Source organism: Sciurus vulgaris (genome assembly GCF_902686455.1).
Source record: "Sciurus vulgaris genome assembly, chromosome: 15".
Taxonomy (NCBI): domain Eukaryota; kingdom Metazoa; phylum Chordata; class Mammalia; order Rodentia; family Sciuridae; genus Sciurus; species Sciurus vulgaris.
In genome coordinates, this window is record NC_136476.1 from 63,023,742 (window position 1) to 63,051,094 (window position 27,353).

Genomic DNA, 27,353 nt, shown 5'->3' on the forward strand with positions numbered 1-27,353 from the left:
ACAAGAATATATTGCTATGGGACATTCTCAGGAGAATTGCTTGGTTAAAAGAAATAGACCTTTTAAAATTTTGAGGCAAATTCTTAAGTTCTTCTCCAGAAAGAGGGTAACTATTTATATCCCCATCAATAGTACACTGAGAACTGTGATCTTTCCTGACAATAGTTGTTATTGAGCTTTTAAATCTTTGTCAATTTGTAAAGGAAGAAATGATAGCCCTTAATTTTTAACATACAGTTTTATTATTAGTGAAGTTGAGCAACATTGCACATTTTTATTAGTCCTTGTATTTCTTTCACTACAGAGCTTTTTCTTTTTTTTAAACAGGTACTTCATGTGTATTATGTAAACCTTTCATATAGACTTTACAAGTATTATCTATCTGTTTGTTCTTTGTATTTCTTTGGGGTATCTTTTGCATCCAGGAGTTTTATAATGCTTATGTAGTTAATCCTATCTCTCTTTTGTTCAGTGTTAGGCTATATTGTCATCCAAAGAAAAGTTTTCTATTAAAAAATAAATACATTTCATTTCATAAGCTTTATAGGAAAAATCATGCATTTTTAAAAAAGTAATCTCATATTTTAGAAATACTTTCCTTTGAGACATTCTAGGCATTTACAAATATAAATTCCTACAGACTCATTGACAAAATATATTTATTCATTGAAGAAATATTTATGAAACACTTCTGGATACCAAGCTCTTTTTTTTTATTTTTGGCATTTGGTAACACAATGGGAATTTGTCTAGTGGAGGGAAGACTATAAGGATAAACAGGAAAAAAAAGATAATATATCATGTTAAATAAACAAAATAAATTGGTCTCTGTGGACCTCCTTTCAACTTTCATAGCATATGGACTCATTTCTCTTGTTATATTTAAACTATACTCTGATTCTTGGTTTAAATTTCTTTCCACTCAACTGGGTACCATGGTGCACACCTGTAATCCTAGCAGCTCAGGAGGTTGAGGCAGGAGGCTTGCAAGTTCGAGGCCAGCCTCAGTAACTTAGTGAGTACTGCCTCAAAATGGAAAATGAAAAGGATTGAGAAAGTAGCTCAGTGATAGAGCTCCCCTGGGTCCAATCCCCAGTACCTAAATACATAAAATTTCTTTCCACGCCACTAGAATGTAAGCTGCTTACAGACAGGAAGTGTGCCTTAATCAACTTTGAATTCCAGGTACCTAAGTAGGTATGTGGTCCATTGTAATGTCTCAAGAAATATACCTTTTTTTTTTTTTAAGAAATATACTCTTAATGAATTCTCCTACTTAATAAATTGCCTCCTTTCGAATACTCGTAACCTGCCTCCATTACCCTTCCCTACTCACCCCACCACCCCAACCTAAAACACTAGTTTTAGGTTGGGATCAACTCAGTTCCCCAAGGACCGAGGTCTGAGCACATGTACTTCATCCAAATCAAACATGCTGAACTCTTAGGAAGGAATCAATTTTAAAAATATAAAATGAATTGAATGTCTTCAATTTTTAAGTCATTCAGAAAAGCAATAGGGGAAATGTTGCACCCCCCCCAAAATATAAGCTCACAGCAAGCATTTTGAGAGAACTTTTAAGTTGTCTAATCTTGCAACAAAAATCCAAGTGAAACCACAAATCAAAGTTAGAGTTAATAATTAACACTGGAAAAAACATCAACTTACAAGTGTGGGCAGAAGCAAAGTTGCAGAGCTAGGATTTATGAATCTCTCCAGAATCTGGCTGGGAACAATGTTGTCTTTTTCTGTTAACATGCCTGAATTCAGGAAAGATCTTTTCAGGTGAGTCCCTAACTTCTGAGCTTAACTGGGAGGCTGAGCTACATCTGTAAAGTCTTGAATAGAGACCTGCGCTTGCCTCTTGGTATGAATGAACAGTCACAGTCCGTGGTTACGATTAGTTTTCCCTTTTGGAGCATCTCCCGGGGTGACATGTGAATGCTCTGAGGAGGAGGTTGTGAGGCGGTTCTGGAAACTGGAAGAAAATGTGCTCTTGTGGGATGTGGCTGTGAACACAGCATGTGCTAAAATGTAAATAACACAGCCAAGGCACCAAATGCCACGGTTTTGAATTAGAGGACTATTCTGAGCAGTTACAGATATACATATGTATATTTCTATGCATACATGCATCTATATTTCTATTACCCAAAAACCTGAACGATGAGTCAATCTTTATTAAAATTGGAAAGACCATTAGTTTTCCCTCAGTAAATGACCAGCACCAAGACCCCCGATCTGAAACTGGAAACCCCAGAATTCACACGGTCAATTATGCAATACTAGACCACTGGGAAGCATTTCTGGCTGGCTCAGCTGGTGATCTGATTTTACCCTGCAGCACCAAGATTGATAGACCTTATAATTTTATCCTGGTTAGTGCAGATGTTCTTCTTACATAAGTTTTTTTTTTTTTTTTTCCTCTTTTCTTTTTTAAACCCTTTTCCTCAAAAGATAAAGAAAACTAAGCGTTTCCTAAGGGGCTTACCATGATGCCATCCCAAAGTGGTGAGATTAGTACCAATTACTGGCTAGAGGGGAAAACAGTCTTTCTGAACTTGCTGTAGTTAAATTTCATGGAATGTTTTGTATCCTTGTTTAGGAGAGTGATTTGCCTCTGAGTCACTCTTTTTCTTTTCCTTTTTTTTTGGAGCTGGGGATTGAACCCAGGGTCTCTGGAATGCTAGGTACATGCTCTATCATTGAGCTACAACCCCTAACTGCTAAATCACTCCTTTTATGAGGCGTCTGTGGGCATGGGGGTTGGGAAAGAGACTTGCTCTTAGAAGGTACAGAATATAAATGCAGGAGCCTTTAGTTTCTCTCATGTTAATGACAAGGTATAATTTTTACCTTCATATGCATATGTATATATGGTGCATACATACATAATTAGTATGTTTACAAAGAACCTTGCAGAACTTTGACTCCTAGTCAAATTAACCCTAAAAGGGAAAACTAGAGTTCAAGATCGAGCACAATGGAATGTTCCCTTTCAATCATATCTGTTCATCCTCCATGTCTAGGAAAGAGATCTCCAAAAAAGTAAAATACATTTTTATGAGCACTGCTACAGCCTGTTACATATTTAACTGCTTCTACAGTTCTAATTACAAAATAAGCATTAGCTACTATACGGAACAAATGCACTAGCCAAAAAGATTTTTATAATCTAAGAGAAATGCTCCCAAATTGACTCTGCTAAGAGAAACAACTCGTTTCTCCTTGATTATAAAGAAGCAAGACAGATGGCTTCTTGTTTAAGACTGTAATTTTACTTTCAGCCTCCTCCCTCAGTTAAAAACAAGATGTACTTTTCTGGCTTTGAGGGAAAATCTCAAGGGAAGGATTTTTATTCCTGGCTGTATTGAATAATTCAACAAACATTTGAGAGAACTGAGGAGATACAAAGGATAAGATACTTTCCTTGTTCTCAGGGAGTTTACAATCTAATTGTGGAGTTTACACTCAGAATTGAGAAGAGAGACATAAAAGGTTTATTTCTTCATTCCCATTTAATGGCCTGCCAGTTACCATTAACACACTTCACTCACCAGCACTGTGGTATGGTGGAGCCTCTGATCAAATTGGAACATAGGAAGAAAGTAGAGGAAGTAGTGATCTCAAGGACTTGCTAAAAACTTACTCATGGAGCTACCAGCTGCTTTCTTGTGTTATTTAATCTTAACAACCCTTGGCAGGCATCCCTGTTATCAGAATTTCAGGAAGGAGGGTAGTGAAGTTTAGACAAGTAATGCATCTATGGTCACAGACCCTGGAAATGGTAATGGAACACACCAACCAGGAATTCTCTTTCTCCAGTCTTTTTCTTTGTCCCTAGCTCCCATTCCAACTTTTCTGTGCTTAGATTTCCTTTCAATGCACATAAAGTCAACTTCTGTGCTCTTTTTCCTCCCCACTAACTTTGAGTGTATAATCTTTAAACCTTGCTTTCTTTTATTTGGTGATCTGATTTAACCCTGCAGCGCCAAGACTCCAGCACTTCTGGAGTCTCACACCTTTGTAAATAAACATTTTCTTTTCTTCCTATTTTTTGAGACACTCTTTGATAAAAAGAAATAAGACATAAAGATTTATAACAGTGCCCATATGTTGTTCTGTGATTACTAACCAAGATCTTTATTCCTGTTACCCTTTAATTCTTCTCTCCTCACACTATATTTCTCAAGACTTTTTCGGAGTTGATAATTTCTTGAAGATAGTGGCCATGTCCACTTTAAATTGTTGCTACCCCCAGAATGCATTAATTTAGTAGCAGGGACTTGTCTCTTTTGTTCATCTCTTTATTTCCAGTGCTGACAAGTTACTTGAACATAGTATCTTTTCTGTAAATATTTTTACATGTGAATTAAGGCCTCTTGTTTTTCGCGGAATATCCTGCATTAAAAAGCTTAGCTCAGATTCAATATGGCTTTGTTTTGCGGGCTTGGAGAACTTTTTGCCTTTTCCGCAGTTCAGACTCTATAATAATTTCAACTTGGGTACATTTCATTACGTTCTTGATCCCTTTCACGGCTCAGTTTCCACATCGGCAAAATGGGGGAAGTAGCAACAGATGATTGTGTCTCTTCATCTTCTAGCATCTATTCCTTCTCCACAAAAGGTTTATTACGTACGCTTTCTTCTGGATTAAAGAAGCAGACCACAGGGAGGTGAAAAGTCATCTGAGAACACGGTTGCACGTCCAGGGGAGAGAGGGAGAAGTCTCCAATACCGCCTCTGTGCCTCCCGGGTCCGGAAGCAACACGGCTCCATTTCGACTGCGAGCCTGCCCGGTCCTCGGGCGCCTCAGCCCTAGATGCCCTCTCGCCCCGAAGCAGCGCTCTGCCACGGTGCCACCGCGAAACAGGCCCGGCGCCGCGCAAGCTGCAACGCGCGCCCAAGGGCCCGGCCTCGTTCTGGCTGCCGCCGCCCTGCCGTCCACGCCGCGCTGCACTGGGGGCGGGGAGTCTGATGGGAGACGCGCTCGGCGCTGAGGAGGCGGCGGCCCGGGAGAGGGAGCGGGAGAGGGACTGGGCGCGGGTGGTGGGAGGCGGGGGACAGGGGGAGGCGCCGCCGCCGCCGCCGCCCGCCCCTTTCCGCTGGGGAGCAGCTGCAGCAGCAGGAGCGGAGCAGGAGCCGCGCAGCCGCCGCCGCCGCCGCCGCCGCCGGGGGATGTGGCCGGCGCCTGCCCCGAGCCGCGCTGCCTCCTGAGTACTCGCAGCCGTCGTCGCCGTCGCCGCCAAGTCGTGCGGGGCCAGGCCGCGCCCTCCCTGGGCGCCCGCCGGCTCGCATGCCGAGGGGCTCCGGGGCGTAGCTGCGCGCCCGGCGCCGCCTCCGGGCTCCTCCGGCCCCGCCATGGGCTGCTGCAGCTCCGCCTCCTCCGCCGCGCAGGTGAGGGGCTCCCGCCTCCCGGCCGCCCGCCCGGATGCTTCCCCCGCGCCGCGCTGCCAGCGGGTGCCCGCGCCCGGTGCTTCTCGCTCCCCCAGCCTCCCTTCACCCAGCGTGCACTCCAAAGACCCCTACCGCTCTTCTCCCTCCGCGCGTCCCGCAGATGCCCCTGCGCTGGCTCCAGCGCCTGCCAACCCGCGGGCGCCTTTGCGCGCCCCCGGTGAGCCCTCAGCTCTCCCTGGTCCCTTCCCGACTTGGCCTCCTTCTCCCGGTCACACCTGAGCGGCCCGTCCCGCCCGCCTGCAGGTAGAAGCTACACAGACGCCTCCTGTCTGCCCCAGGTGGCATCCCTTTCCCTCCCTTTCCGGGCCTTGCGCCTCTGTTCCCACCTCGGTGGAGTGTCCCCCTCCCATCCGCCGACTATTTTCTGTTTGAAGAAGGTGTACCCCCAGCTTGGGCTTTTCACCTCTCTCCTAATTCCAGTTTCTGCTCCATTAGATATTCTGTCCCTTTTCGCTTGCCCGCCGCCACCCCGGCCGGGTTCAAGTGTTTCATCGGGTCCCGGAGCCCTTCCACCTCCCTTTCCCCAGATCCCACCCGCTCGCCTCCCACCCCATCCCCCCTGAGTGCCTTGACCCCGGGCACCGCGGCCTCTCTGCACACCGAGGCCCCTGCGGGAGCGCCGGGACTGGGCTGGGAAGGAGATTGGGCACCTGGTGGGTGACGGGAGCGATACGGAAACTCCCTCTTTGTTGCCAGTGTAACAGGAGGAAGAGGTGCCGAATTTAGTTTTTCTGTGGGCACTGGCTGAATGTTGTCGCCGAGATGCAGAGATTTCTCCCAGCTTCTACCCTGCCCCCATCCAAATTTCGCTAACCTCCTTCCCTTTCCAATCCAAGCCCTTACCCTGGGTGGAAATGTTTAGACAACTGTTTAAGGATCAAATGTAATAGAACTTGACTGCTGGCCACTAATAACTGAGAGGACCTGTTTGTAAATTACCTAATTTAGTGGATTACTGAGTGTATTTACAAATACGATAAAAAGCAATCAGGAATACTGCATCAAACTGTCTGGTGGTGGTGTATGAAAAATAGGCTCAGACAACGCCTGGGATGTGATCTCTACAGTTTCATTAGCGTAGAATTTTAACTGTGCTCTGTGATTTTTTTGGAGGGGGCAGGGGACGCGGGAGAAACGGACTCTTGTTTTTAGAAATAAAGGCTGGTTGGTTCTTGGAGAAGCAAAATGCTAGTTTGGGGGAAAAATTCCTCCGGAGATATAGCATCTGTGTTAATGCCAGAAGTGTTTTGCTGCTGCTAAATGACTATATATAACTCGGTTTTAAATAACCTGCATTCTGAAAATCTTGAGATCTGTTAGAGAAAATGTCTAGAATTGCAGATGCATGGGAGAACATTTATGCTTTAGTAGGTATCCATCCTATTTGTCCAGTTGTTAGGCTGATTGGTTTAGTTAGTTAAACCTTCCTATTCAGTTAGAATCGCAAAGAAAAACTATGTGTGGTGGTGTTAGGATAGGTCTGGTTTTCATATTAACGTATACTGGTATAAAATTATAGAGACCTTCAACTGGTCAGGGATATTTTGGGACAGGGCATCTAGTTGGGAACTGTTCATTTAATATTTACTTAAATATAACCTTTGCCAAGAGGACTTTCATTTATATTGTATTTTTTTTTTTTTTTTTTTTTTTCAGAATTGGGTTACTTTACTTTCTCTTTTGGTGGCAAAATGCCTTTAAGACAGGAAAGTATTGATAGTTTATGAATGCTATGTTCAATCCACGAACAGTTTAATTTGGGAGGGATGGATTCTGCACCAGCTCTATAAAGGTAGTGGATCTTACATTTGTCTAGCTCTACATCATACTTTTCAGAATGCCATCAAATGCATCTTTTCGCTTTTTCCTCCTCTTCACAGCCATGTGCTGTGTTCTACAGACAAGATGCATGTCATGCACCCAAGGAGGGTATTTTTTCTGTGGGTTCCTATAGCCAATCAGCAGCTGTCACAAGCCTTTGAGTTCAGCTTTGGGGACTTGTAGTGTTCAGTGGAGCATTGAGGAGGCAGTCTTTGCACCAAAGAGCTAGCTGGTCATCATTTTTTTTTTTCCTTATTTGAGATTTTTGGCATTTTTCATTTGTGAAGTGTTTCCAATCTCCTGGCATTTTAACACTCCTCTGAGAAGCATCACATATTTAGGATTCTATTCTATGTGTTGTGTTGAAACAAAATAGGGGTGAAACTTTAATTTTTTTGGGGGGGGGGAGTTATTGGGGACCGAACTCAGGGTACTCGACCACCAAGCTGCATCCCAAGCCCTATTTTGTATTTTATTTAAAGACAGGATCTCACTGAGTTGCTCAGCGCCTTGCTTTTGCTGAGGCTGGCTTTGAACTCGAGGTCCTCCTGTCTCAGCCTCCTGATCTGATGGGATTATAGGCGTAGCCAAATTTAAATCTTTAGATGTAAACCTTCACACCATTGAACCTTCTTAGGCATGGAATGTATTTTCAGGCAGAAAATGTTTGGTACTACTGGATTGAAAGCTTCTTGATTATAGTAGCTGCTTTTGTTTCCTTATCTTTGTGTAGTGCCTCACAGTACCTTGAGCATAATAGTTGCTCAGCAATAGTTACTGAATGGAATGTATACACATAAATTCGAACATCTAGCTGGCAAATGACATTGATTATGAATGCAGCCCTGACCTGTGTTTCACTTCTATGGGCTGGTGGACTAATTCCACCAAGCCATCCTCTTCTGAACTCAAACCTGAACTGTGTAAATTAAAACTTATATGCCTTTCCCCCATTTCTTCCAATTCTGTCATTGGTATCATTGGTATCAAAATTGAGCAGATTTTCTCTTTTTCTCAATTCCCTGCTCAATGTGTATATTTCAGTTGGAGCAGAGGCTATAACATCTTAAAAGAGCTTGTCTGCAAACTCTAATGATAACCTGCCTAGCACATCAAAACGACATGCTTTGAGGTAATCTGCAGTCCAGCGTAGCTTTTCTCAGTGTTATTGTCAGCAACTTTGAAGCCCCGGTAGACTTTATCAATGTAAATACAGTGTGTTGTCTTTTTGTAGTAGGAATTCACTTTTGAAATATATTATGTTTTCCCTTATAGTCTCTCCCCATGTCGAAGTTACTCATAAAAGAGTTTATAGTCTTCCAAACTTTATCTCTTGTAATTTGTCCTGGTATTATTTTCATTTTCTTGGTAGAGTCTGTGTATTAATTTCCCATCCAAATAATTATTCTGTTTTAGGATTTAAATTTACTAATATCACATTCTATACTAGTATTTTTATTGCTGAAGGAGCAAATTCTTGGCAAAATAATTTGTACTGTATCAGGCATCTAAGAATCTTAACTTAGTCTGGGTTCTTATAGACTCTTAATTAGGTCTGTCTGTCTTTCTTTTTTATTAGTGACCATTACAAGTTGTTTAGTAATTACTGAAAACAAGCTGATACATGATAGTCTTTGCCTAAGTCTCTTTGAAAAGAACATAAAAGTAAGATAGTCTCGGGTTTCTTTTTACAGCCCTAATCCTTCCTAAGACTCTTAAAATTTATTCCCATCTCTCCATAATTCGTTTCTTCTGTTATAACCTGACATAATTTCTATTCTTGTAGTGTTAAACTTCAAAGTTCACTTGTAAATCTTCAGATTTATTAAATGTTCTTTCCCATTGACAAACCAGTTTAAATGAAGGAGGCTTTTGAAAGATTACTTAGCAAATTGCCGTAAATCTTTGTCGTTAACGGCTAGATCATTATTTCTCATAGTAGTGCTTTGGAGGCCAGGAGATTTTGCAAGTATTCTGAAGTTCTGTGTCCTTCAGTTCTAACCTTAGAAGTTAAGAGTGGGATAGAGGAGAATCTTTCCAATTGAACATTCTGCCCTTTGTCTGACGGATTTTAGCAGACTTCTGTCTACTGTCTTGTCCCATGGTCTTAAATTGAGGGCTGTATATTTAACTGTCTTTTTTTTAGCTCTCATATCTGAACTTGAGATTAATGAAAAATAATCAGAAGTGGTTCACAAATACTGGTTAGCATTTGAGTACCTTAACTGCCTTAAGAAAATTCTAATAGAACTTATAGTCTACACCTGCTTTGTGGAATTTGCAGTCATATGGTGAAAATGAAATTTGAAGAGTTTAGTGGAAATTACCAACAAAGACTAAGTTATTCAATTAAAATATGACCTGCAAAGTAAACCTGCTTTAAGGAACAACTGACATGAAGTTGTTTTTTTTTTTCTTTTTTCTTTTTTGCCTTATTGAGACTACTGTGCAGTTAGCATAGAAGATCATAGTAATTTTTATGTAGCTATTATTTTCACAGTCATTTTCATGTTTTAGTCTCTACAGTAACTCAGGTTGATTTTACTTCCATTTACAGCTAAAAAAACTGAGACTTAGAGATCAGGAAACTTGGATCAAGTTACAGAGCTACTAAGAGATAGATCTAAATTTGAGCTTATCTTCTGAATCTGAGTTGTATGCTTCTTCATGCGCATAGTTCCTAAATCTTAAGTTGGAGCTCCCTTTTTTTAATCTTTAGAGAAGGTCAATTTTGGATTAAAGAATTTCCAAATTAAATTTCATGCCACCATTTTGAACTTCTGCAGGTACCACCTGAGGAATAACATTGTATAATATAGCAAAGTTAGTACAGTTAGAATGTTTCCATGCTTACCACATTCTGTGCGATACCCTTTGATGTGTTGTTAACTCTATCATTTAAAAATACATTCTGGTCCTGGTTTAATAACTGTTTTTCTGTGCAGCCTTCTCCCCAAATTACCAACAAAGAATGAAATACTTTATTTTTTTTAAGCTCATGTTGCGTCTTGGGGACTCTAGGATATATTAGAGATGAACTGGTTTTACCTTCTCACTTTTCTGTTTATTTAAACTAGACTTTAAAAATGTGAAATAAAGAGAGATACTATGAAGTCACTGGACTAGAAACCTACTTAGTCTCATAATCTCTTGGTCTTACCCTTTGTTTATTTTGGTACTAAGGATTGAACCCCTGGATGCTTGCTGAGCTACATCTCAGCTGTTTTTATTTTTTGCTTTGAGTCAGGGTCTTGCTAAATTCCTAGGTTGGCCTTAATCTTGATCCTTCCTGCCTTAGTCTCCTTGGATTATAGGTGTGTGCCAACATGCCCAGTTTACTGTTAATTCTTAATGTCTTAGTCCTTTTCCTTCCCAAACTTGGCTACATATTAGAATTGCTTAGAGAACTTTAAAAAATACCAATGCCTGGGTCCAACTCCCAGAGATTCTGGGCATTAAAAAAATTTAAAGTTTCTATTGGTGATTCTCATGTGCCACTGGTGATTCTCACAAGGAATCACACTGTTCTTTACCTTTCCCTAGGTGATTTCATTTCTTCCAAAGGTTTTAGTTACAACCTGTATGCTGTTAATTCCCAAGCTGAAGTACTGAATGTCCTGGCTTCTGATTGTTTTAAGCAACACATTGACACCAGAACATTGTATAGGCATCTCAATTCACCACTTCTAAAACCACAACTGAACTCAAAACTTGTAAATCTGTTCCCCACTCGCATGTCCTTTTCAGTATGTCTGATTCACTGAATGTTACACCGATGTCTTGGTTGTGGAAATTGGAAATCTGAGTCATGGAGGGAGTTTGCTTTCCACTGTTCCAGTGTAGTCACCACATCTTATCTCAATTATCTTTCAACTCCACTGCCAACACCTCTCTCCATGCCTGTGTCATCTCCAGCCAGGACCTTGGTTATAGGTTTCCCTGTATTCATTCATACTCTTCTGAACCTTTTTCATATTGCTTTCTTTCTTTTTTTTTCGGGGGGCAGGGTAACCTGGGATTGAACTCAGAGGTGTCTAACCACTGAACCACATCCCAGCCCTTTTTTGTATTTTATTTAGAGACAGGGTCTCACTGATTTGCTTAGGGCCTCGATAAGTTGCTGAGGCTGGCTTTGACCTCAGTCCTCCTGCCTCAGCCTCCCTAGCTGCTGGGATTACAGGTGTGTGCCATCTCACCTGGCTCTTACTGTAGTCTTAATGATCTTTGAAGATCCAAAGCTGATTGATTGTATTCCCCCTATTTAGCTTCTGATTGCCCTTGGTACAAACTCCAGAATCCCTGAGCCAGGCCAGCGAGACCCTGTGTGGACTGGTCTCTTCTCTGTGTAGCATCCTCATCTTATTTGAGGCTTTTGTGTTCTTACTTTTCCTGATTCAGCCTCACAGGTTCTTCAGCCAGTCGCCTGCCTTCCTCTCTTAGGACTTTTGTACATGTTCACTTTTACAAAAGGCCCTTTGCTTCTCTCCCTCACCACCTTTGACTGGTAACCTTAAGTTTCAGCCTAAAATTCACTTCCTTGGATAAGGCTTTTCTGATTCTTCAAACTAGGCCATGTATCCTCATTAAACTCCCCAGAGCTCTATGTGTTCTCCCTTGAGTACTTAAAGCAATAAGCAAGAAATTGTGCAGTAACTATCAATGTCTACGACCAGGAGTTGGCCAACTATAGCCCGTGGACCAAATCTGACTTGCTCACCTGTTTTTGTATGACTTGCAAGCTAAGAATGGCATATGAATTATTGAATGGTTGAAACAAATCAGGAGGTTGTTATTTCATGAAAATTACATGAAATTTTAATTTCATTGTCCATAGGAAAGTTTTATTGGGACACAGCCATACTAATTCATTTACTTATTGTCTGTAACTACTTTTGTACTACACTGGCAGAGTTGAATAGTTGAGACAGAGACCTCATGGCCTGCAAATGTTAAATATTTACTTTGTGACTCTTTACAGAAAATGTTTGCTGACCGTTGTTCTAGGTTGGATTAATGAAGAGATGATCTTGTCTGCTTTGTTTATTACTGTTATTCAGTGTGTTTAGCTGGTACTGGCACACGGTAGGTACTCATGAAATGTTTGTACAAATTGAAAAATGTTCTCTTTCCTTCTATCAATAGGTATGGATAAATTCCTACCTTAGCGACTCTGGTGCTTTAAGATTTGATGCAGAAGTCTTTTTCAAAAGACAGATCTTCTTTAGAAGAAGATAGTCAACAAAAATGTCAGCAGTACTCTTGCTTAACTTGTGGCTAACTGGATAAAGTTTTTAATATGATAATATTTCCTTTTAATACTTTGCTTCCTCATTTATTTGGAATATGATATAGCATAATGTTCCAAATTTATATTTATGCTTTATATCAAATTCAGTATCTTTTTAAAAAGAGATTTGTGTTTTTCAGTGTTTTATTATACTCAACAGAGGGGTGTCCATTTTCCCCCTTTGCTGAACTCCTTTGTAACTTTACAATATAGTAATAGTTGTAATAAGAGGACTTAGTTATTAACAAACATTTGCTTGATAAACTGTTGAAATATTTTTGTGTGAGCATGTGTGAAAATGACATTACTTCCTCTTAGGTGCTTTTGTGACATCCCACAATCACTATTTAGATGTTTAGAGAAACTCTTAAGAGTGATTTTTATTTCAATATTTAGGGTTGCCAGATATGTTGAAAATTATTAAACAGAAGTGTTTTATTTTTGGATACATTCATATAATGTCAAGTAAGGAAAAGGAGATGGAAAAATTGAAAAGAGATGATTACTTCAAGATACTTGAATAGCAGTGTATCTTGTAGCATTGTGATAATATGATCAGGATCTTTTAAGATTTGTCATTATAAACCACTTTGGATGTTGGAGCTGTAAGAAACAAACAACTACAACAAAATACACTTAAGTCCAAATAGTGGAAATACTAAGGAAGATTTATTATCTTCCGGAAGTTGAGGGGTGGGGTGACTTCCAGGTGGTTAGTTCAGTGGCTTGGTGATGCTAGCAAGGACCTAGCAAGGACTCTGCTTGTTTCTTCTGTCATATTAAGGAAAGTAACTTCCTTCCTGATCCAGAGATGCCTGTGGCTTTTGCCAAGCTAAAGATTTCCACTGATTTTCCTTTAATAGGAATTAGGGAATGCTGCATATTTATCTCTAAACAATGTCTAGCAAGGGAGAGGCAAAGGACCCAGTCATTAGTTCAGACCAACCAGGATTTCCCTTTGAATCTAGTGGGGTGGCTGGGGGAATGACGCCACAACAAAAGTGGGACTCGGCCAGTGAGGCAGAGGTGGTGGGGGGAGAGGGGTCCTATGGGAGACGTGCTGGGTAAGGCAGCCAGTAGTACCTGCTCCATAATTTTGCCATATTTTTTCTGCCTGTGAAATCACGTCTGTGGTGTTTTCCTAACATTTTGCTTTATAAATCCAACACAGACCTTTTACAGATCTAGCTGAAAGTCACAATGATCTTACTCCACCCATGAGAGGGTTCTAGTCTTTGTGGAAACCCTACTTTCTCCTTTGCTCACTCCCGCTGCCTTTCCCCATCTGACCTAAGGATAGTTTCCTATGAAAAAGGCCTTCTGAGGCTGGAGTAAGATTCCAGTGCTAATCAGTGTCCCTGCAAGCAGTGGTCCCTAATGAAGCCTTGGAGTTAGAACCTCTTCAGTCTCTAATAACTCTTAGTTTCCTTTTTAAAAATTTCACTCCTGTCTGCATTTATCTGTTTTGTATTCATTTTTTCTATCTCCCTTTTCCTAAAACTCTCATTTTTCTTTCTTTTCTTCCCACTACCATCTGAGACACTTAAGGAGCTATATTATATAGATTAAAATATATTCAAATAAAGAGGTAAAAAGAGAACACCTCCATTTTCTTTTTTATTTACCTGTTTAATTTCAATTTCTTTCATATATAAGCCATAAAAAAATGAAAATTCACATAATTATTTGAGTTTCTCTGATATGAAAAAAAAGAACTCTTCAGTATGCCAGTTTCATCTCTGCAATAAATAGATAATTTAGAGACAGGGAAATAATGAACTAATATGTAAATATGTTCAATCTTGCTACTCAGATTAAATCACACAGGCACCATTTTACGCTTGAAACTTTGGTAAAAGTTAATAATATTAATTGTGTGGTTTTGACTCAAATATACTTTATTGATTTGCTGAATAAATTGGAATGACCCTCCTGGGATACTGCTTGACAACATACATTAAGAGCCATTTTAAAAAGTTGACATCCTTCGTTGAGTAATTCAAAAGTAAAGTAATGTGCAGGAATCTTTCTATTGAAGCAATTTATAATAGCAAAAGAGTTCAGTGTTAAACATTACATTTCTGGTGTGAAACTTTGTTTTCTTAATGTAAAATTTTTAAAAGTGTAATCTATTATATATCCCATTCCGAACTAGATGATCCATTAGTAAGTGCCTCTTTGCCTTCTGCATAGGAAGGCCTTCCTTCCCCACTTCTTCTCTCGGGATATTCAAATATAGAGGACTGAACACTGTTGTATACTAGCAGGAGTATGGGCTCTAGCCAGACAGTAGGGGTTTGAATCTTAGCTCTGTCCCCAGCTGGACTATTTGGGCCAAATTCTTCCTTCTTTGATTTCACAGTTTCACCAGAAGAAAAATGGAAACAATAAATCTCACATACTTGTAGCAAACTGTACAAACCATGAAAATATCTCTCAGAAATTGCCATGTTTATGTAAACTAAATCTCCCAGATGTTCCGATATCCACTAATTGTCCCCTTAAAAAAAAAAAAAAAATCTTATTTTAGTTTTGGAATAGGGACCTTGACTTCCAGAAATGTTAATTTATGTCAGGGAGATGGGTGCTAAGAATGAAACCAACAACTAATAAGGAGAAGCTACATGGGGTGGCTGGGAACTCAGGGAGTGGGGACATCAAGGAAGGATGGAGAGTCAGAGAGTAGACTGCCTGAAAATACTTCTGATCTGGTCTGGAGGATTGGGCCTGGAAAAAGTGGGAAGATGGACAGATTTTAATAGAAAAGGACCAAGAGTATTCCAGTGGAAAGGCCAGCTGGATCCAAAGCAAGGAACAGACAGTAAGCTGCTGTGAATCATTACGGAAAGGACACCTGAGCAGAGACCAGAAGTGTTATCTGTAGGAGATGTATTTGTATAAAGTGGGAGGGAAATGGGCAGCCGTGGAGGGTTTTCCAGAGTGGTTTAAAGAAGACTAGTAGTGTGCTCCAGGCGGAAGTGGATGAGATGAAGGGCAGAGGCCACATAGGAAGCTGCCCGATGACTCACCAAACAGTATAAATGGGAAACAGATGTTATGGAGTTGAAACCCATGGACTCTCCTGACTTCATCTGGACGTGAGGGATAAAGGAGAGGGATAGGGTAGAGGTTTAGAATGCCATATAATGGGAGAAGGGAATTGTAAGTGATGAAAGTGGGAGTTGAGACCTGGCGGGGGGTGAGGTGGGGATGATAGTATGTGGGGAGCGAAATGTGAATCATTTCATATGGACTAGGTTGAGGTGATACTAGTGTTAATGCCTTCAGCTAGTATTTCCCATAGTCAATTGGAGACCCAAAATGGGATTTTAGAAAAACCTTTCAAGTCATAAGTATGGAGGTGATGTATTAAGGGTGAGCAATACCCCAGGGGCAGAAAAGGGTCCTGAATACAAGAGCCCAGGGAACAGGATGGCCAGTCTTACTGGGGATTTACTCTTTGGAGGGTTCTGGACTAGATGTCTTATATACATTTCCCATTTTATTCTTGTAACTCTGAGATGGATACCTGTGTTAGCCCATTTTACAGATGAAACTGAGGTTCAAAAACGTTAGGTACCTAGTCCAAGGTTACCAGGTAGTGTGAAGTGTGGGCATTTCCTGCTGCAGTAGGGAGGCCTTCTTCCCAAGAACTAGTAAGTGAGTGATATGTTGAAGTTACCTTAGTTATGTCACTTAAGTTCAGAAATTGTGCTGTCCTCTATTTAAAGTCTGTGCAGGTTGATTTTAAATCAGCACACCTCAAACTAGTGGTCAGGGTATGGCACTTGGGGGCAGAGTCTATGTAAGTGGTTTTTATTAAACTTGAGACTCTAAGGGTCTGTCATGCATTTCTTCTGGGACTCTCCTCCATTTCCTTTTAAGAACTTTAACAAGTTTATCCTGACTTGTTGATTCTTGGTATTTTTTTTTTTTTTTTTTTTGTACCACGCTCAAACCCACTGAGGAGCGCTTTACCACTGAGCCACATCTCTAGCCCTTTTTATATTTTATTTTGAGGCAGGCCCTCACTAAGTTGTTGAGGCTAACTTTAAACTCTCTATCCTCTTGCCTCACCCTCCCAAGGTGCTGGGATTACAGGCACGAGCCACCATGCCTGCGAATGACTCTGTGATTCTTGAGAGCACTGTTTTATAGTTTTAAATGTAGAGTATATATTTATATGTTTAGTCAACCTTTATCAAATCCTGGCCTCTGAAAGGGTTAATGTAGTTGATGCTCATGTTATTTGATACTGAGTTTCAACAAGGCTCTGGAGAGCAGTAAAAAAGGAAAGGGTGAAGAAATGGCCATAGTGAAGTTGATTCAGTAGCAAAATGATTAGCATGCACATTAAGAGCAAATTGCAGTGGCAGAGATTCTCCCCACTAGGGCAAGAGCTGGAATTATTTTGTTTGTTAGGTTTTCACTGCACTTTAAAACTCAACGTATTTAAAAGAATGTTATCCCTGCTTGCTAGACCCAGAAGTTCTTCAGATCTGTTTTGCATGTGATTCTATATTTTTACAATTGTAAAAGCATCAAGTATTAGAAAACAGCTTGAAGACATTAAGTTTTAAAATCCAGCAAACTAAGTGTATTTTCCTCATGAAAAACATTTTGGAATGTACCCTGCTAGTTGAAGCATATTTCAGTTATGGAGGTTTGGAAGTAAAACTTTAATAAGATATTTCATTTTAAAAGTGAATGCAATTCTAGTTTTGATGATTCCTTTAGAAAGTGTATAGTTTGGTTTGATATGAGAAAGTAAACCGAGACCAAGTGGAAATACATATTTCTTTTGAGGTAGTAACAAGCAAAAGGAGCAGGGAGTCTCCTGGGCCAGGAAAGGACCTACTGCTTCTCTAGCTCTCTTCTGGGTAGTAGGTATTCCACATTCTGCCCAATTTAATGATACAAATGTTACTTCTGCAAGAATACCTTAATCAGGAAGGAAGTCCTTGCTCACTCCATACCACCTCCCCAACCATCTTCCTTATTCAAAAAGACATCTTGCTTGTTAACGTAGTAAAGGGTTGTTTCCTCCTCTTCAGCTCCAGGAAATCACTTTAAACTTTGCCTACCTGACTTTCTCTGGACTCATCCCTCCTTTAAATCTTTTTTTCATTGTATCTTCAACTACTGATGTATACTGCAGAGCACATTTAAAAAACACTGAAATGTCGTTTCTCAATTCCAGTCTCCTAACAACAAAAGTAAGAAGCTTGTTGGATCAGGTAACTTCCCACTCCTGTGGAATTGAAACTGAGTCCAAACACATCACAAAGTTCAATGTGTTCTTCAAAATGCTGGCCAGATAGTGTAACTAGATTTCAGGGCACTCAAGTATATTATAAATAGAAAGCCTTTCTCAGGGACCATTGTTTGACCTATGAGTGATTTGGGATCTCTAAGGAAATTAGGGAAGGGTAAGTGGTTTACTAAAGGAAACTTCAAGCTTGAAACTTTAGAATCAGAACTGCTCTGGGGCCACCTAAGCCAAGGGCAAGAGAGGAACCAGCCCTCTGTACTTAGGATTTTCTCCTTTCCTCCAGGTCTGCTGCAGAGACACTCAGGGCAGTAAGTTATCACTTACCACTTCAGATGGCCATGCAGAGATGGGACCTGCTGATCAAATGCTGATTACTTTTTTGTTGCAGGAAGAATGGAGGACATGTTTGGTGTTATATGTGTTATATGCCCAAGCAAATAATAGGTTCCAGTAAATGTTTATTGAACCAATTTGGAAGAGAAATGGTGGGGGAGGGTTATTTGGAGACTAAATTTTAGTTTGTGATACTTAAGTTTACTGTTAAAGTAAACAGAACCTGTCAGTGGAGAGGAATGGAAATGAACATAAAAATGGAAAGAGTCCACTATTCAAAATGTTTAAGTTAATTCTGGTGGGCTTTTGAACCTGACCTTGCTAGCATGTGTTCCTCTGTTATAATGAGGTCTCTGTGAGGACCTCATAGCCAAGGGAAGAAAATCCTCATCATAACAGAGAACTCTGGGCTCATCAGCACCTAAGTGTGCCAGGTCAGCTGCACAGGTCAGTAGATTTATGAGAATGAGGGTTCCCTTCCCTTTTGTCCACGCTGATCCCTGCCCAAACCTACCCTTGTCACTGGCCCACATTGCAGAAGAAGTGATGAAAGTCCTTCTAGTCCATCTCACTGCCTGCCTGGGAGCAGAGTGGGGAGAGCTACAGACCCTACATATTCTGTTCAAATTACCACCAGGAGGGTGGAAGCAGCACATTGCAAAAACGACCTGTGCTTCTGATGAGTGCAGGAGTGAGGAATCTCCCAGGGAGAAGATGCTGAAAAGAAAATGAGTCAAGAATGTCATTAGAATTAAAAAATTCCAAGCTGGCCACATGCGTTGGTTCTCTTCAATAATTATCAACTGGTGTGCTGCTCAGGCTCCTGGGTACTGGATTCAACAAAAAATGAGACTTCTGCTCTAAAAGCATGCAGTCTAGTAAGGAGACACTACAGAGACGAGTCATAGCTTTGTCAGGGTGCAGAGCATAGCTGAATCTTTCTTAAACAGTTAAGCATTACTCTGGTTTAGAAGGTGTAAAGTGCAGATGAATTCTTGGTAGATTCCAAACTTAATTTTCAAAACTAAGAGCTAGAATTACAAAAGTGTCCCCGAAGAAACTGGATGTTCTTGAAATATGATTTGTGTTGATGCTTAACTGGTGAGAATGGAGCTGACTAAATTTAGGATAAATTTATTGTGTCTAGTGACACAAAATGAAAGAAAAAATACTGTCCTTAAGTAGAAGACAACAAAGCTTCAGATGCTCATAGGCAAGTCACAGTGATTCTCTGTGAGGTCCTCACAGAGACCTCATTGTAACAGAGGAACACATGCTAACAAGGTCAGGTTTAACAGCCCACCAGAATTAACTTAAACATTCTGAATAGTCCTGTAGACAAGATGGTACCTCCAATATGTTTTAATATTTTAATCTTATTGAAATGACTAACAGTTAAGATGTGATTTTTGTTCTTTAACAGAGCAAGGCTTTAGAAAGTTTAAAGTAGAACATATTGAAATTATTCTTCCATTTGGCTGATCCCTTTTGCTGCCTTATCCATTCTAGTCATTAATCTGCCCTGTCACCTACCAGGAAACCCAAGAGCTCTTGTCATGGCCCTCAAGTCCCATACTTACCTGGGTGCAGTGGCCTATCTAAGGACCTGTGGCCACCAAGCACAGGGTGAATTCAGGACCCCCAGTTCTTCATTTCGTAACGGTGTATCAGGCCACCTTGTTTCTCGTCCAACTTTCTCTCACTCGTGCATTTTCTCATTTACTCTTTAAAAATATTTATTCCTCATCTGCTTCCAAAAATATTTTTAGATGATTTGTAATCAAATGTAAATATATTTAAGACTTTTTGAAATGAAAAACTGAAAGCTAAGAAGAAGTGGTGGTGGGATAAATGAAAGAGGAGACACAAATGTGCTGGATGCCCGAATGGCTTCACCCACCAGCATTTCTAGTCCTGTTTTAGGATGATACTGCTCCAGAGGAAGCTTTTGCACGGACTCCTTCCACAGAGTTGTACCACTGGCACAGGCATAAGAGGTTGTAGAACAACCAACCCACCAAGATATCATGAATTTTACATCATGGCCACTAAATGGATTTTATTCAGGCTCTGCTTAAACAGCTGCAGTAGAGAACTGACTGCTTCCTGATACAGTTCACTGTATTCTAAGTTGTTAGAAATTTATTATTGCTTGTTGAGCCCTGGGTCCATGTAACTTCGTGTTGGTCCCGATTCTGTACCCATGGGCCAGAACAGAATGAAAAGCTGAAGTCAAGTCTTTAACGTGTGCCGTTTGTATGTGTGTGTGTGTTTTAAACTTGAAGACCCTTAGTATATACATCCATTTCTAGAAGTCATGCTGCGAGTCCTTTGCTATTCTGGGCTCCTCTTAGGCTTTGATTTTTAAATTCATTGTGCATTGATGTTTATTTACTTTTTATTAAAAAGCTATACATGCATATATTTTAAAGAGCTTTAAACACTTCTTTGTGCTTGTTTTTTAAAACAACAAAATCATACCACCTCATTTTCTGTTACCCAAAGGCCATCACTTTAAAATCTTAATTTTTTGGCTTTTCCCCTAACATGCTTATGTGGCTGCGTTCTCATTCTTCAGTTTTTGACATTAATTTTGACTTCCACTCTGGAAGATAAAAATCAAATTCTCCTGCGACACCATCCTCTGCCCCTACCCCACACACACACTTACCGAGGGTTGCTTTTATCCTTCCACCATAGGTATGCCGTGACTGGATCAATGTTCAGTCTTTACATTATGACTAATAAATGCTCTCATAGCTGAGTCATGTAGCTGTTTGTCATTTGTTGCTTTTGGAAACAACAGTTGTCTTGTTCTTCTCTTTGCCTAGTTTTCTATGTACTCCACTAATTGACTTCTAAACTCTTGCCTACTTGTGTGAATCGAAGCTGTCAATTTAAGATCTCCCTTCACATCATACCTGGGATTCCTTTAGTTTTTCTTATATTGGAGTATCAATTATCTGGTACTTTTAAAAATTTTGATTTTTAACGTACACACAGAAGTTTTCTGTTGTTCAGTTCTACAGGCTTTGACAGATGCATAGAGTTTTGGAATTTCTACCTCCATCAAAATGTAGACCAGTTCTGTCACATCTAAAAATTCCCCCAAGCTGCCCTTTTGTAATCAGATCCCTTCCCACCCCCTGGCAACCACTGATCTATTTCTGTACCTGTAGTTTTGCTTTTTCCAGGTCATTTAAATGGAGTCATGCCACATTAACAGCCTTTTGATTTTGCCTTCTTTCCCTCTGTATAATGCATTAAGGTTTCATCCATGTTGTTGCATGTATCAGTAGTTTGTTTTTATTGCTGAGGAATATTCTATTGTATGAATATAGTACAATTTATCTCTTCATCAGTTGAAGGACATTTGGGTTGTTTCCAGTTCAGGGTGATTATTAACAGAGCTACTATATACACTTACATGCAAGTTTTTATAGGAATGTAAAGTTTTACTGCTCCTGGGTAACTATCTAGGAGTGGGGTTAATGGGTCATTGGGTGTGTTAGCTTTCTGTCACTGTATCAAATACTTGAGATAAATCAAACAAAAAATAGATGAAAAAGGTGTATTTTATCTTTCAGATTTGTCCCTGTAGACCTGTGGTAAGAGGTACATCATGGTGGAAGTGTTTGGCAGGGCAAACCACTCACCGCATGGCCTGCAAGTGCAAGAGAAAGGAAGAGGAAGAAGCTGGGATCACAGTGTCTTCTTCAAGGGCACACCCCAATGACCTAAGACCTCCCACTGCCAACTCCCTCACCTCCCAATAGCTTCCCAAGCTTGGGAACAAGTCTTCACCACCTGAACCTTTGGGGTCACTCTTGATCCAAACTATAGCATAGAGCGAGTGAATGTTTATAGAAAACTGCCCAGCTGCTTCCAAAGTGGCTGAACCATTTTGTATTCCCATGAGCAATATACGCTGAGTTGTACCACGTCCCTCTCAGCTTTTGGTACTGGCATAGTTGCTGCCATAGGTGTGTAGTAGAATTTCAGAGTGGTTGTGGTTTGCACTTTTCCTTGTGACCAGTGATGTGGAACATCTTTTCATGTGCTTTTTTGATATTCATATATCTTACTTGGTGAGGTATCTTTTAAATCATTTGCTCAATTTTAATAGGGTTGTTTAATTTCTTATTGTTTAGTTTGAGAGTTCTTTATACTGTCTATATGCAAGTTTTTTTATCCAATGTGCAACTTGTACATATTTCTTCTAGTATGTTTTTTGTGTTTCTTTTAATAGTGTCCCCATTTTTAGTTTTAATGAAGTTTGCCTTACCACTTTTTCTTTTTTTATAATGGATTGTGCTTTTGGTGTCATAGCTAAGAACTCGGCCTTGTTCAAGGTCACAAATATTTTCTCCTGTGTTTCCTTCAAAAATGTTCTAATCCATTTCACACTTACATCTATGGTTGAATAGAGTTAATTTTTGTATGTGATCTAATTTGAATTCATTTTTGTATAAGGTTCAAGCTACAAGTTGTTTAGCTTGTTTTTTTCATATGGATGTCTCATTATTCTAGTATGCTTTGTCAAAAAAGACATTTTCCATTGAATACCTTTTTCAACTATGAGCCATATATATGTAGGATTATTTCTGAACTTCTTGTTTCCTTGATCTGTTTGTCTTAACACTGATGCCACGTGGTGGTCTTGGTGATTGTAGTTTTATGGTATTATTGAAATCAGGTAAATGAGTGCTTTAACTTTTTTCATCTTTTTTGAAATTATTTTGGCTATTGTAGTTCCTTTGCCTTTCCATTCACATTTTAGAATCAGCTTATGATTATCTACAGAAGTCCTACTGGGATTTTGATTTGACTTGCATTGAAAGCTCACATCAATTACAGAAGAATTGTCAAAGAATTTTGAGTCTTCCAGTTGGCGTGTGGTATGGTTTTCCATTTATGTAAGCCTTCTTTGATTTCTTTCAGCAGTGTTCTGTCCCAGTGTTTTCTTTCTTGGTGTATTCCCATGATTTGGCAGAGTACCTCCTTTAGTAGCTTCCTCAGAAGGGAACATGTGGTAAACTTTTTGACCCCTTACCTGTTTTTATTCTTACCTCATACATATATAGCTTTTATATAGATATAGGATTCTAGGTTGGAAATTCGTTTCCCTCATAATTTTAAGTGTGTCATTTCACTGTCTTTTAGCTTCTCTGGTAGCTGTTGAAGTCTTGCAGTGTGATTCTTGATTCTTTGTATTCTATTTGTTTTGTTCTCTCTGAACCTTTTTCTGTAACCTCCATTCTGACATTTTTCAGTATGTACCTTATGTGGATTTACTTTTACCCATTATGGTGGACACTGTGTGGGCTCTTTAACTCTGGAGATTTATGTTTTGTAGTTGGGACATTTTTTTTTTTTCCTGAATTCTTTCTGATTTCTTCCCATATGTTCCTCCTATTCCTTTACTTCCTTATGTTTTCTTCCATTTTGAACACCTTGTCTTTACTCCATTTCTTAGTTTATCTTTCAGTATTTCTAATGCATTTTTATTTCTGCTATGATTTCTTAATTTTATAGGGTATTTTTTCGTTCTCTTCAGTATTATTATTGTTTTTGCGTCACGTGTTCTTATCTTTGGATAGACGTGTGCATTTGTTTTAGGTTCACTTCTGTCTGTGTTTGTGTCATCTTTTTCTCCCTTGTCATTTTTCTTCTGAAGTCTCTGCCACTCACACCGAAGAATTCCTTAAGTGTCTGGTGATCCTTAGCTGTCCGCTCATTATTTAAGGACGGGGCTCTCAAGGTTGTTTGAAAGCATTGTATTATTTGAGAGTGAGATTGTTGACTGTGAGGTTTACAATGGGATAGCCTTGCTGGCCGGTTTCCTTGGGAAACCGTGTTAGTATCATTTGGACTTTACTCTTGAATTGGCCAGGTTTCTCCAGAGAAATCTTTTTTGGTCTCCTAGCACATATTATCTGACTGCCAGAATTCTGAGACCCAAACAAGGCAAGAAGTTGGGATAGGGGTTGGTCTCAGTATTCAACATGTAAACTTCCACTTAGTCCTTTTGCGTTCTGTGTGGTAGCTCTCTGGTGCAGTTCTCCGGGTAGACGCGGGCAGCTCATTTCCCAACTGTTCAAGGATCTGTCTGCTCTTAAGCAACCTTTCAATGGGTTCTCCTATTCTTAGCCCCTTGGCACCTCCAGTTGTAGATATATGTTGTCTCTGTAATTCCTGAGTTTGGGGAGAGGTGGGTGACATAACTTGGTTGGCTTCCTGTGTTTTCCCACTGTTGGCTCAGAATTCCACATTTGGAATCTCCTAAGTCAATTTATTCTCTCCTGGGGATTTCCCAATTGCAACTATTTTAAATTCCTTTATTATCATTTCAGTGGAGTTTTGGAAGGGAGGAGAGTTCAGTGTATATATCCAGTTAGTCATTGTTTAAGTATATTGAAGCCTCTCACCTGCATGAGTTCTAGTTAACAGTCTTCTTAAAGTGTGGTACACAAAACCCCGCTTGATTAGAGGTAAGCTGTCTGTGCTTCTGGATTTTAATGTTGCCTGTGGTTCAATTAGCCTGCTCAATCACTTCACTTACATTAGCTAGCTGTCCACTAGCAGCTCTAAGCCAACTTTTTCCTCCTGTGCTGGTGTTTCATAATGTCAGTTATTTAAAACCTGAGTACAAAACTTTAATTTTTCCCCAGGAAATTTAGAACTGTTGATTTTGCCCAGTTTTCTAGACTTTCATGAGTTTTTAGAATTCCACTTGTGTTATCTAGTCATTATCCAGTGAATTTGCTATTCCTTTTTCAAGCTTTTCTCTCTGATAATTGGGTCAGCACGCCATTTATGTCTTTGTATTTATTGGTGGGGGAAGAGCTGCTGATTGTGGTATTCACTGTAGGGTGGTCTGGCTGGTCTATTTCCTTGAGAAACCCTATGGTCAGTATTCTTGGGCCTCAACATTATTTGTCATTTTATTTTAGTTATAGTTAACCACTATTTTTTATTTCCTTTCAATACCTCTTTTTTAGGTAGTCACTTTCTTTGGCAGGTTAGCTCTTTTCTCAGAACCATTCTAGCACTTCCACATATACTTGACCCTTATTTTAGTCTATTCCTCCCATCTTGTTCTCAGAGATCTTTAAAGTAGTATGGACAGATTTTAATAAAATTCAGTTATATCTTGTGTTTCCCAGTCTTCTCTCCTAACTGTGAAGAAAGAATGTGCGGTTAGCAGGAATAGCTTGCTCAGGTACGCGTGCTGGCTCTTATTTGTTGCCTTTTCCTTTTTTTTTTTTTTTAAAGTTGTCCAGGCTGGCTTCAAACTTGATCCTCCCATCTCAGCATCCAGAGTAGCTGGGATTACAGGTGTGCACCACTGTGTCCACACCTTTTTCTTTTGTAAGTGTCCACAAACCCTCCCTTTGATGTTCTATTCTAAAACTCCACCCAGAATTGAAGCGATGCTCCATCACAAAGTGGGTGACATTCACTCTTCCTCGCTTTTTGAAAATGGGGATACTGCCGTGTTTCTCAGTCGTGTGTTGCTCTGGTTCTGTACTGTTGCTTGAGGGCTGTGGGCAGCTGCTCAGCAGACTTCTTTGCACAAATCCTCTTGGGGCATGGACATGCAACTTGTCTGGACTACCCGGATGTAACCTTTTCCCTGGGAGACAGGAGAGGCAGTGTTTCATCTCTGTGTTCTTGGAGCATTGCCTGTTAGCATGTGGAAAACATGTAGTAAATGTTTTGATAGGCTTATTTATTTGAAACATCTTGAGGTTCTATCTGCATTTTTTTTTACCTGTTCACCTGTTGGACTTCAGTGCTTACAGACCAGTGTTGAGTCTCATTCCATAAATTTTGGTGATGTCTGTTAAGTTGTACTTGTGTTAAAGTATCAAGATTTATTGAAAAAAAAATTTTCGGAGTACCTGCTAGTGTCCCAAGCACTGTGCATGGTGGTAGAGCTGCTGCCCTGGAGCTCACCATCCAGCGGGGAGGAAAGGGTTGAAGAAGTGCTAGTTGTGAAGTCTGTGGCAGGACCATCCTGTTACATTGACGTTGGAGGTTAGATATGACGGTCCCTTTTCCCAACACTTTTCTCTAGGACTGTCTGCTTTTTCTTTATGTATCATATCTGACATGTCCCATTTCACTGCCACCCCCCCCCCCCAGTCCAAGTCACTGCCATTTTGTGCTTAGGTGCCTGCAGTCCTTTCTTCGCACAGCTGCTGAGTGATCCAAAAGGTAACCCAGACCCTTTGTCCTCTCCCCTCCAGTGGCTTCTTCAAACTTATGCAGACTTCCTCTCTACCTGAATCTGCCTTGTCTTCCTCTTCACAAGCCCCTCCCCCACCCCCGCCACTCTTCTCATTTATGATGTTCTGGCCCAGTTCTCAGTTTTCAGTCAAGGGGACATCCTTCCTGTCTCAGGGCCTTCCTCTCCATCTGGCTCTCCTCAGTTCTGCTAGACTTGCCTCTCAGTTCTACAGTAGCCCTTTGCCCCTACCCTGGTATTTTCCTTATCTTTGCTTGACTGTGTTTTTCTTTAAGTGGATCACCACTTGTAATCATTTGCATATTTTTATGGGCCCTCTCCTTCCATATGTTCCATAAAGTCAGGGATTTTTTCTGTTTTTTGTCTGCTATATTCCCATTTTGAGAGGGAGCCTGGCACCCAGGAGATGGTCAGTGTTGAATGGTTGATGCTGTGTGTGGTACCAGTTCTAATTGTTTCTTTCTGCCCCTCTATTTTCAGTTCAAAACCCTTTGGATGAGATGGGCCAGTTTCTGGGCATGGGTATTCTTCCAGGTTTACCTATGTTCTCCCTGCCAGAGTTAAGTGCTTAATCTTTGCAGTGTCTTAAAACTGTACAAATTGAATTCTGTTCTTTGATGCCATCTTTGTAAACAGTGGTTAATTTTTTACATGCTTCATGTTCCTATTGGAATAATAGATGAAAAGACCAACTGTGGCTCAAAGTTCTTCAGTTTTCTAATTCCTAGGCACATTGCTCAAATTTCTGCTGCTAGTTTTCTTGTTATCCCTGTAGTCTTGACTGACTTTCTCTCACCTCTTGGATTCCTCCTGTTGGACCTTGTTGGGCTTGTTAATTTTCAGTGTAGCATGGCATGGTGGTTTTCTAGAAAGTTCTGATAATCCTTAGTCTCATAGTCTCCTAATTCTCTTATAGCTCTTCTGGTACATTA

At 40.3% G+C, this 27,353-nt stretch overlaps 1 protein-coding gene across 3 annotated transcripts in view; it reads left to right on the forward strand.

Annotated features, from left to right (window-relative positions):
* Positions 1 to 1,741: 1,741 nt before the first annotated feature.
* The window catches only part of SLC44A1 (solute carrier family 44 member 1), a 136,619-nt gene continuing 111,007 nt past the window's right edge, over positions 1,742 to 27,353 (forward strand). The window contains exon 1 of one of the 3 annotated variants that reach the window (XM_079113291.1): positions 1,742 to 1,785. In XM_079113291.1, the coding sequence (XP_078969417.1) occupies positions 1,757 to 1,785 (29 nt within the window). In that variant the 5' untranslated portion in view covers positions 1,742 to 1,756. The other 2 variants (XM_079113289.1, XM_079113290.1) reach the window with 2 other exon arrangements.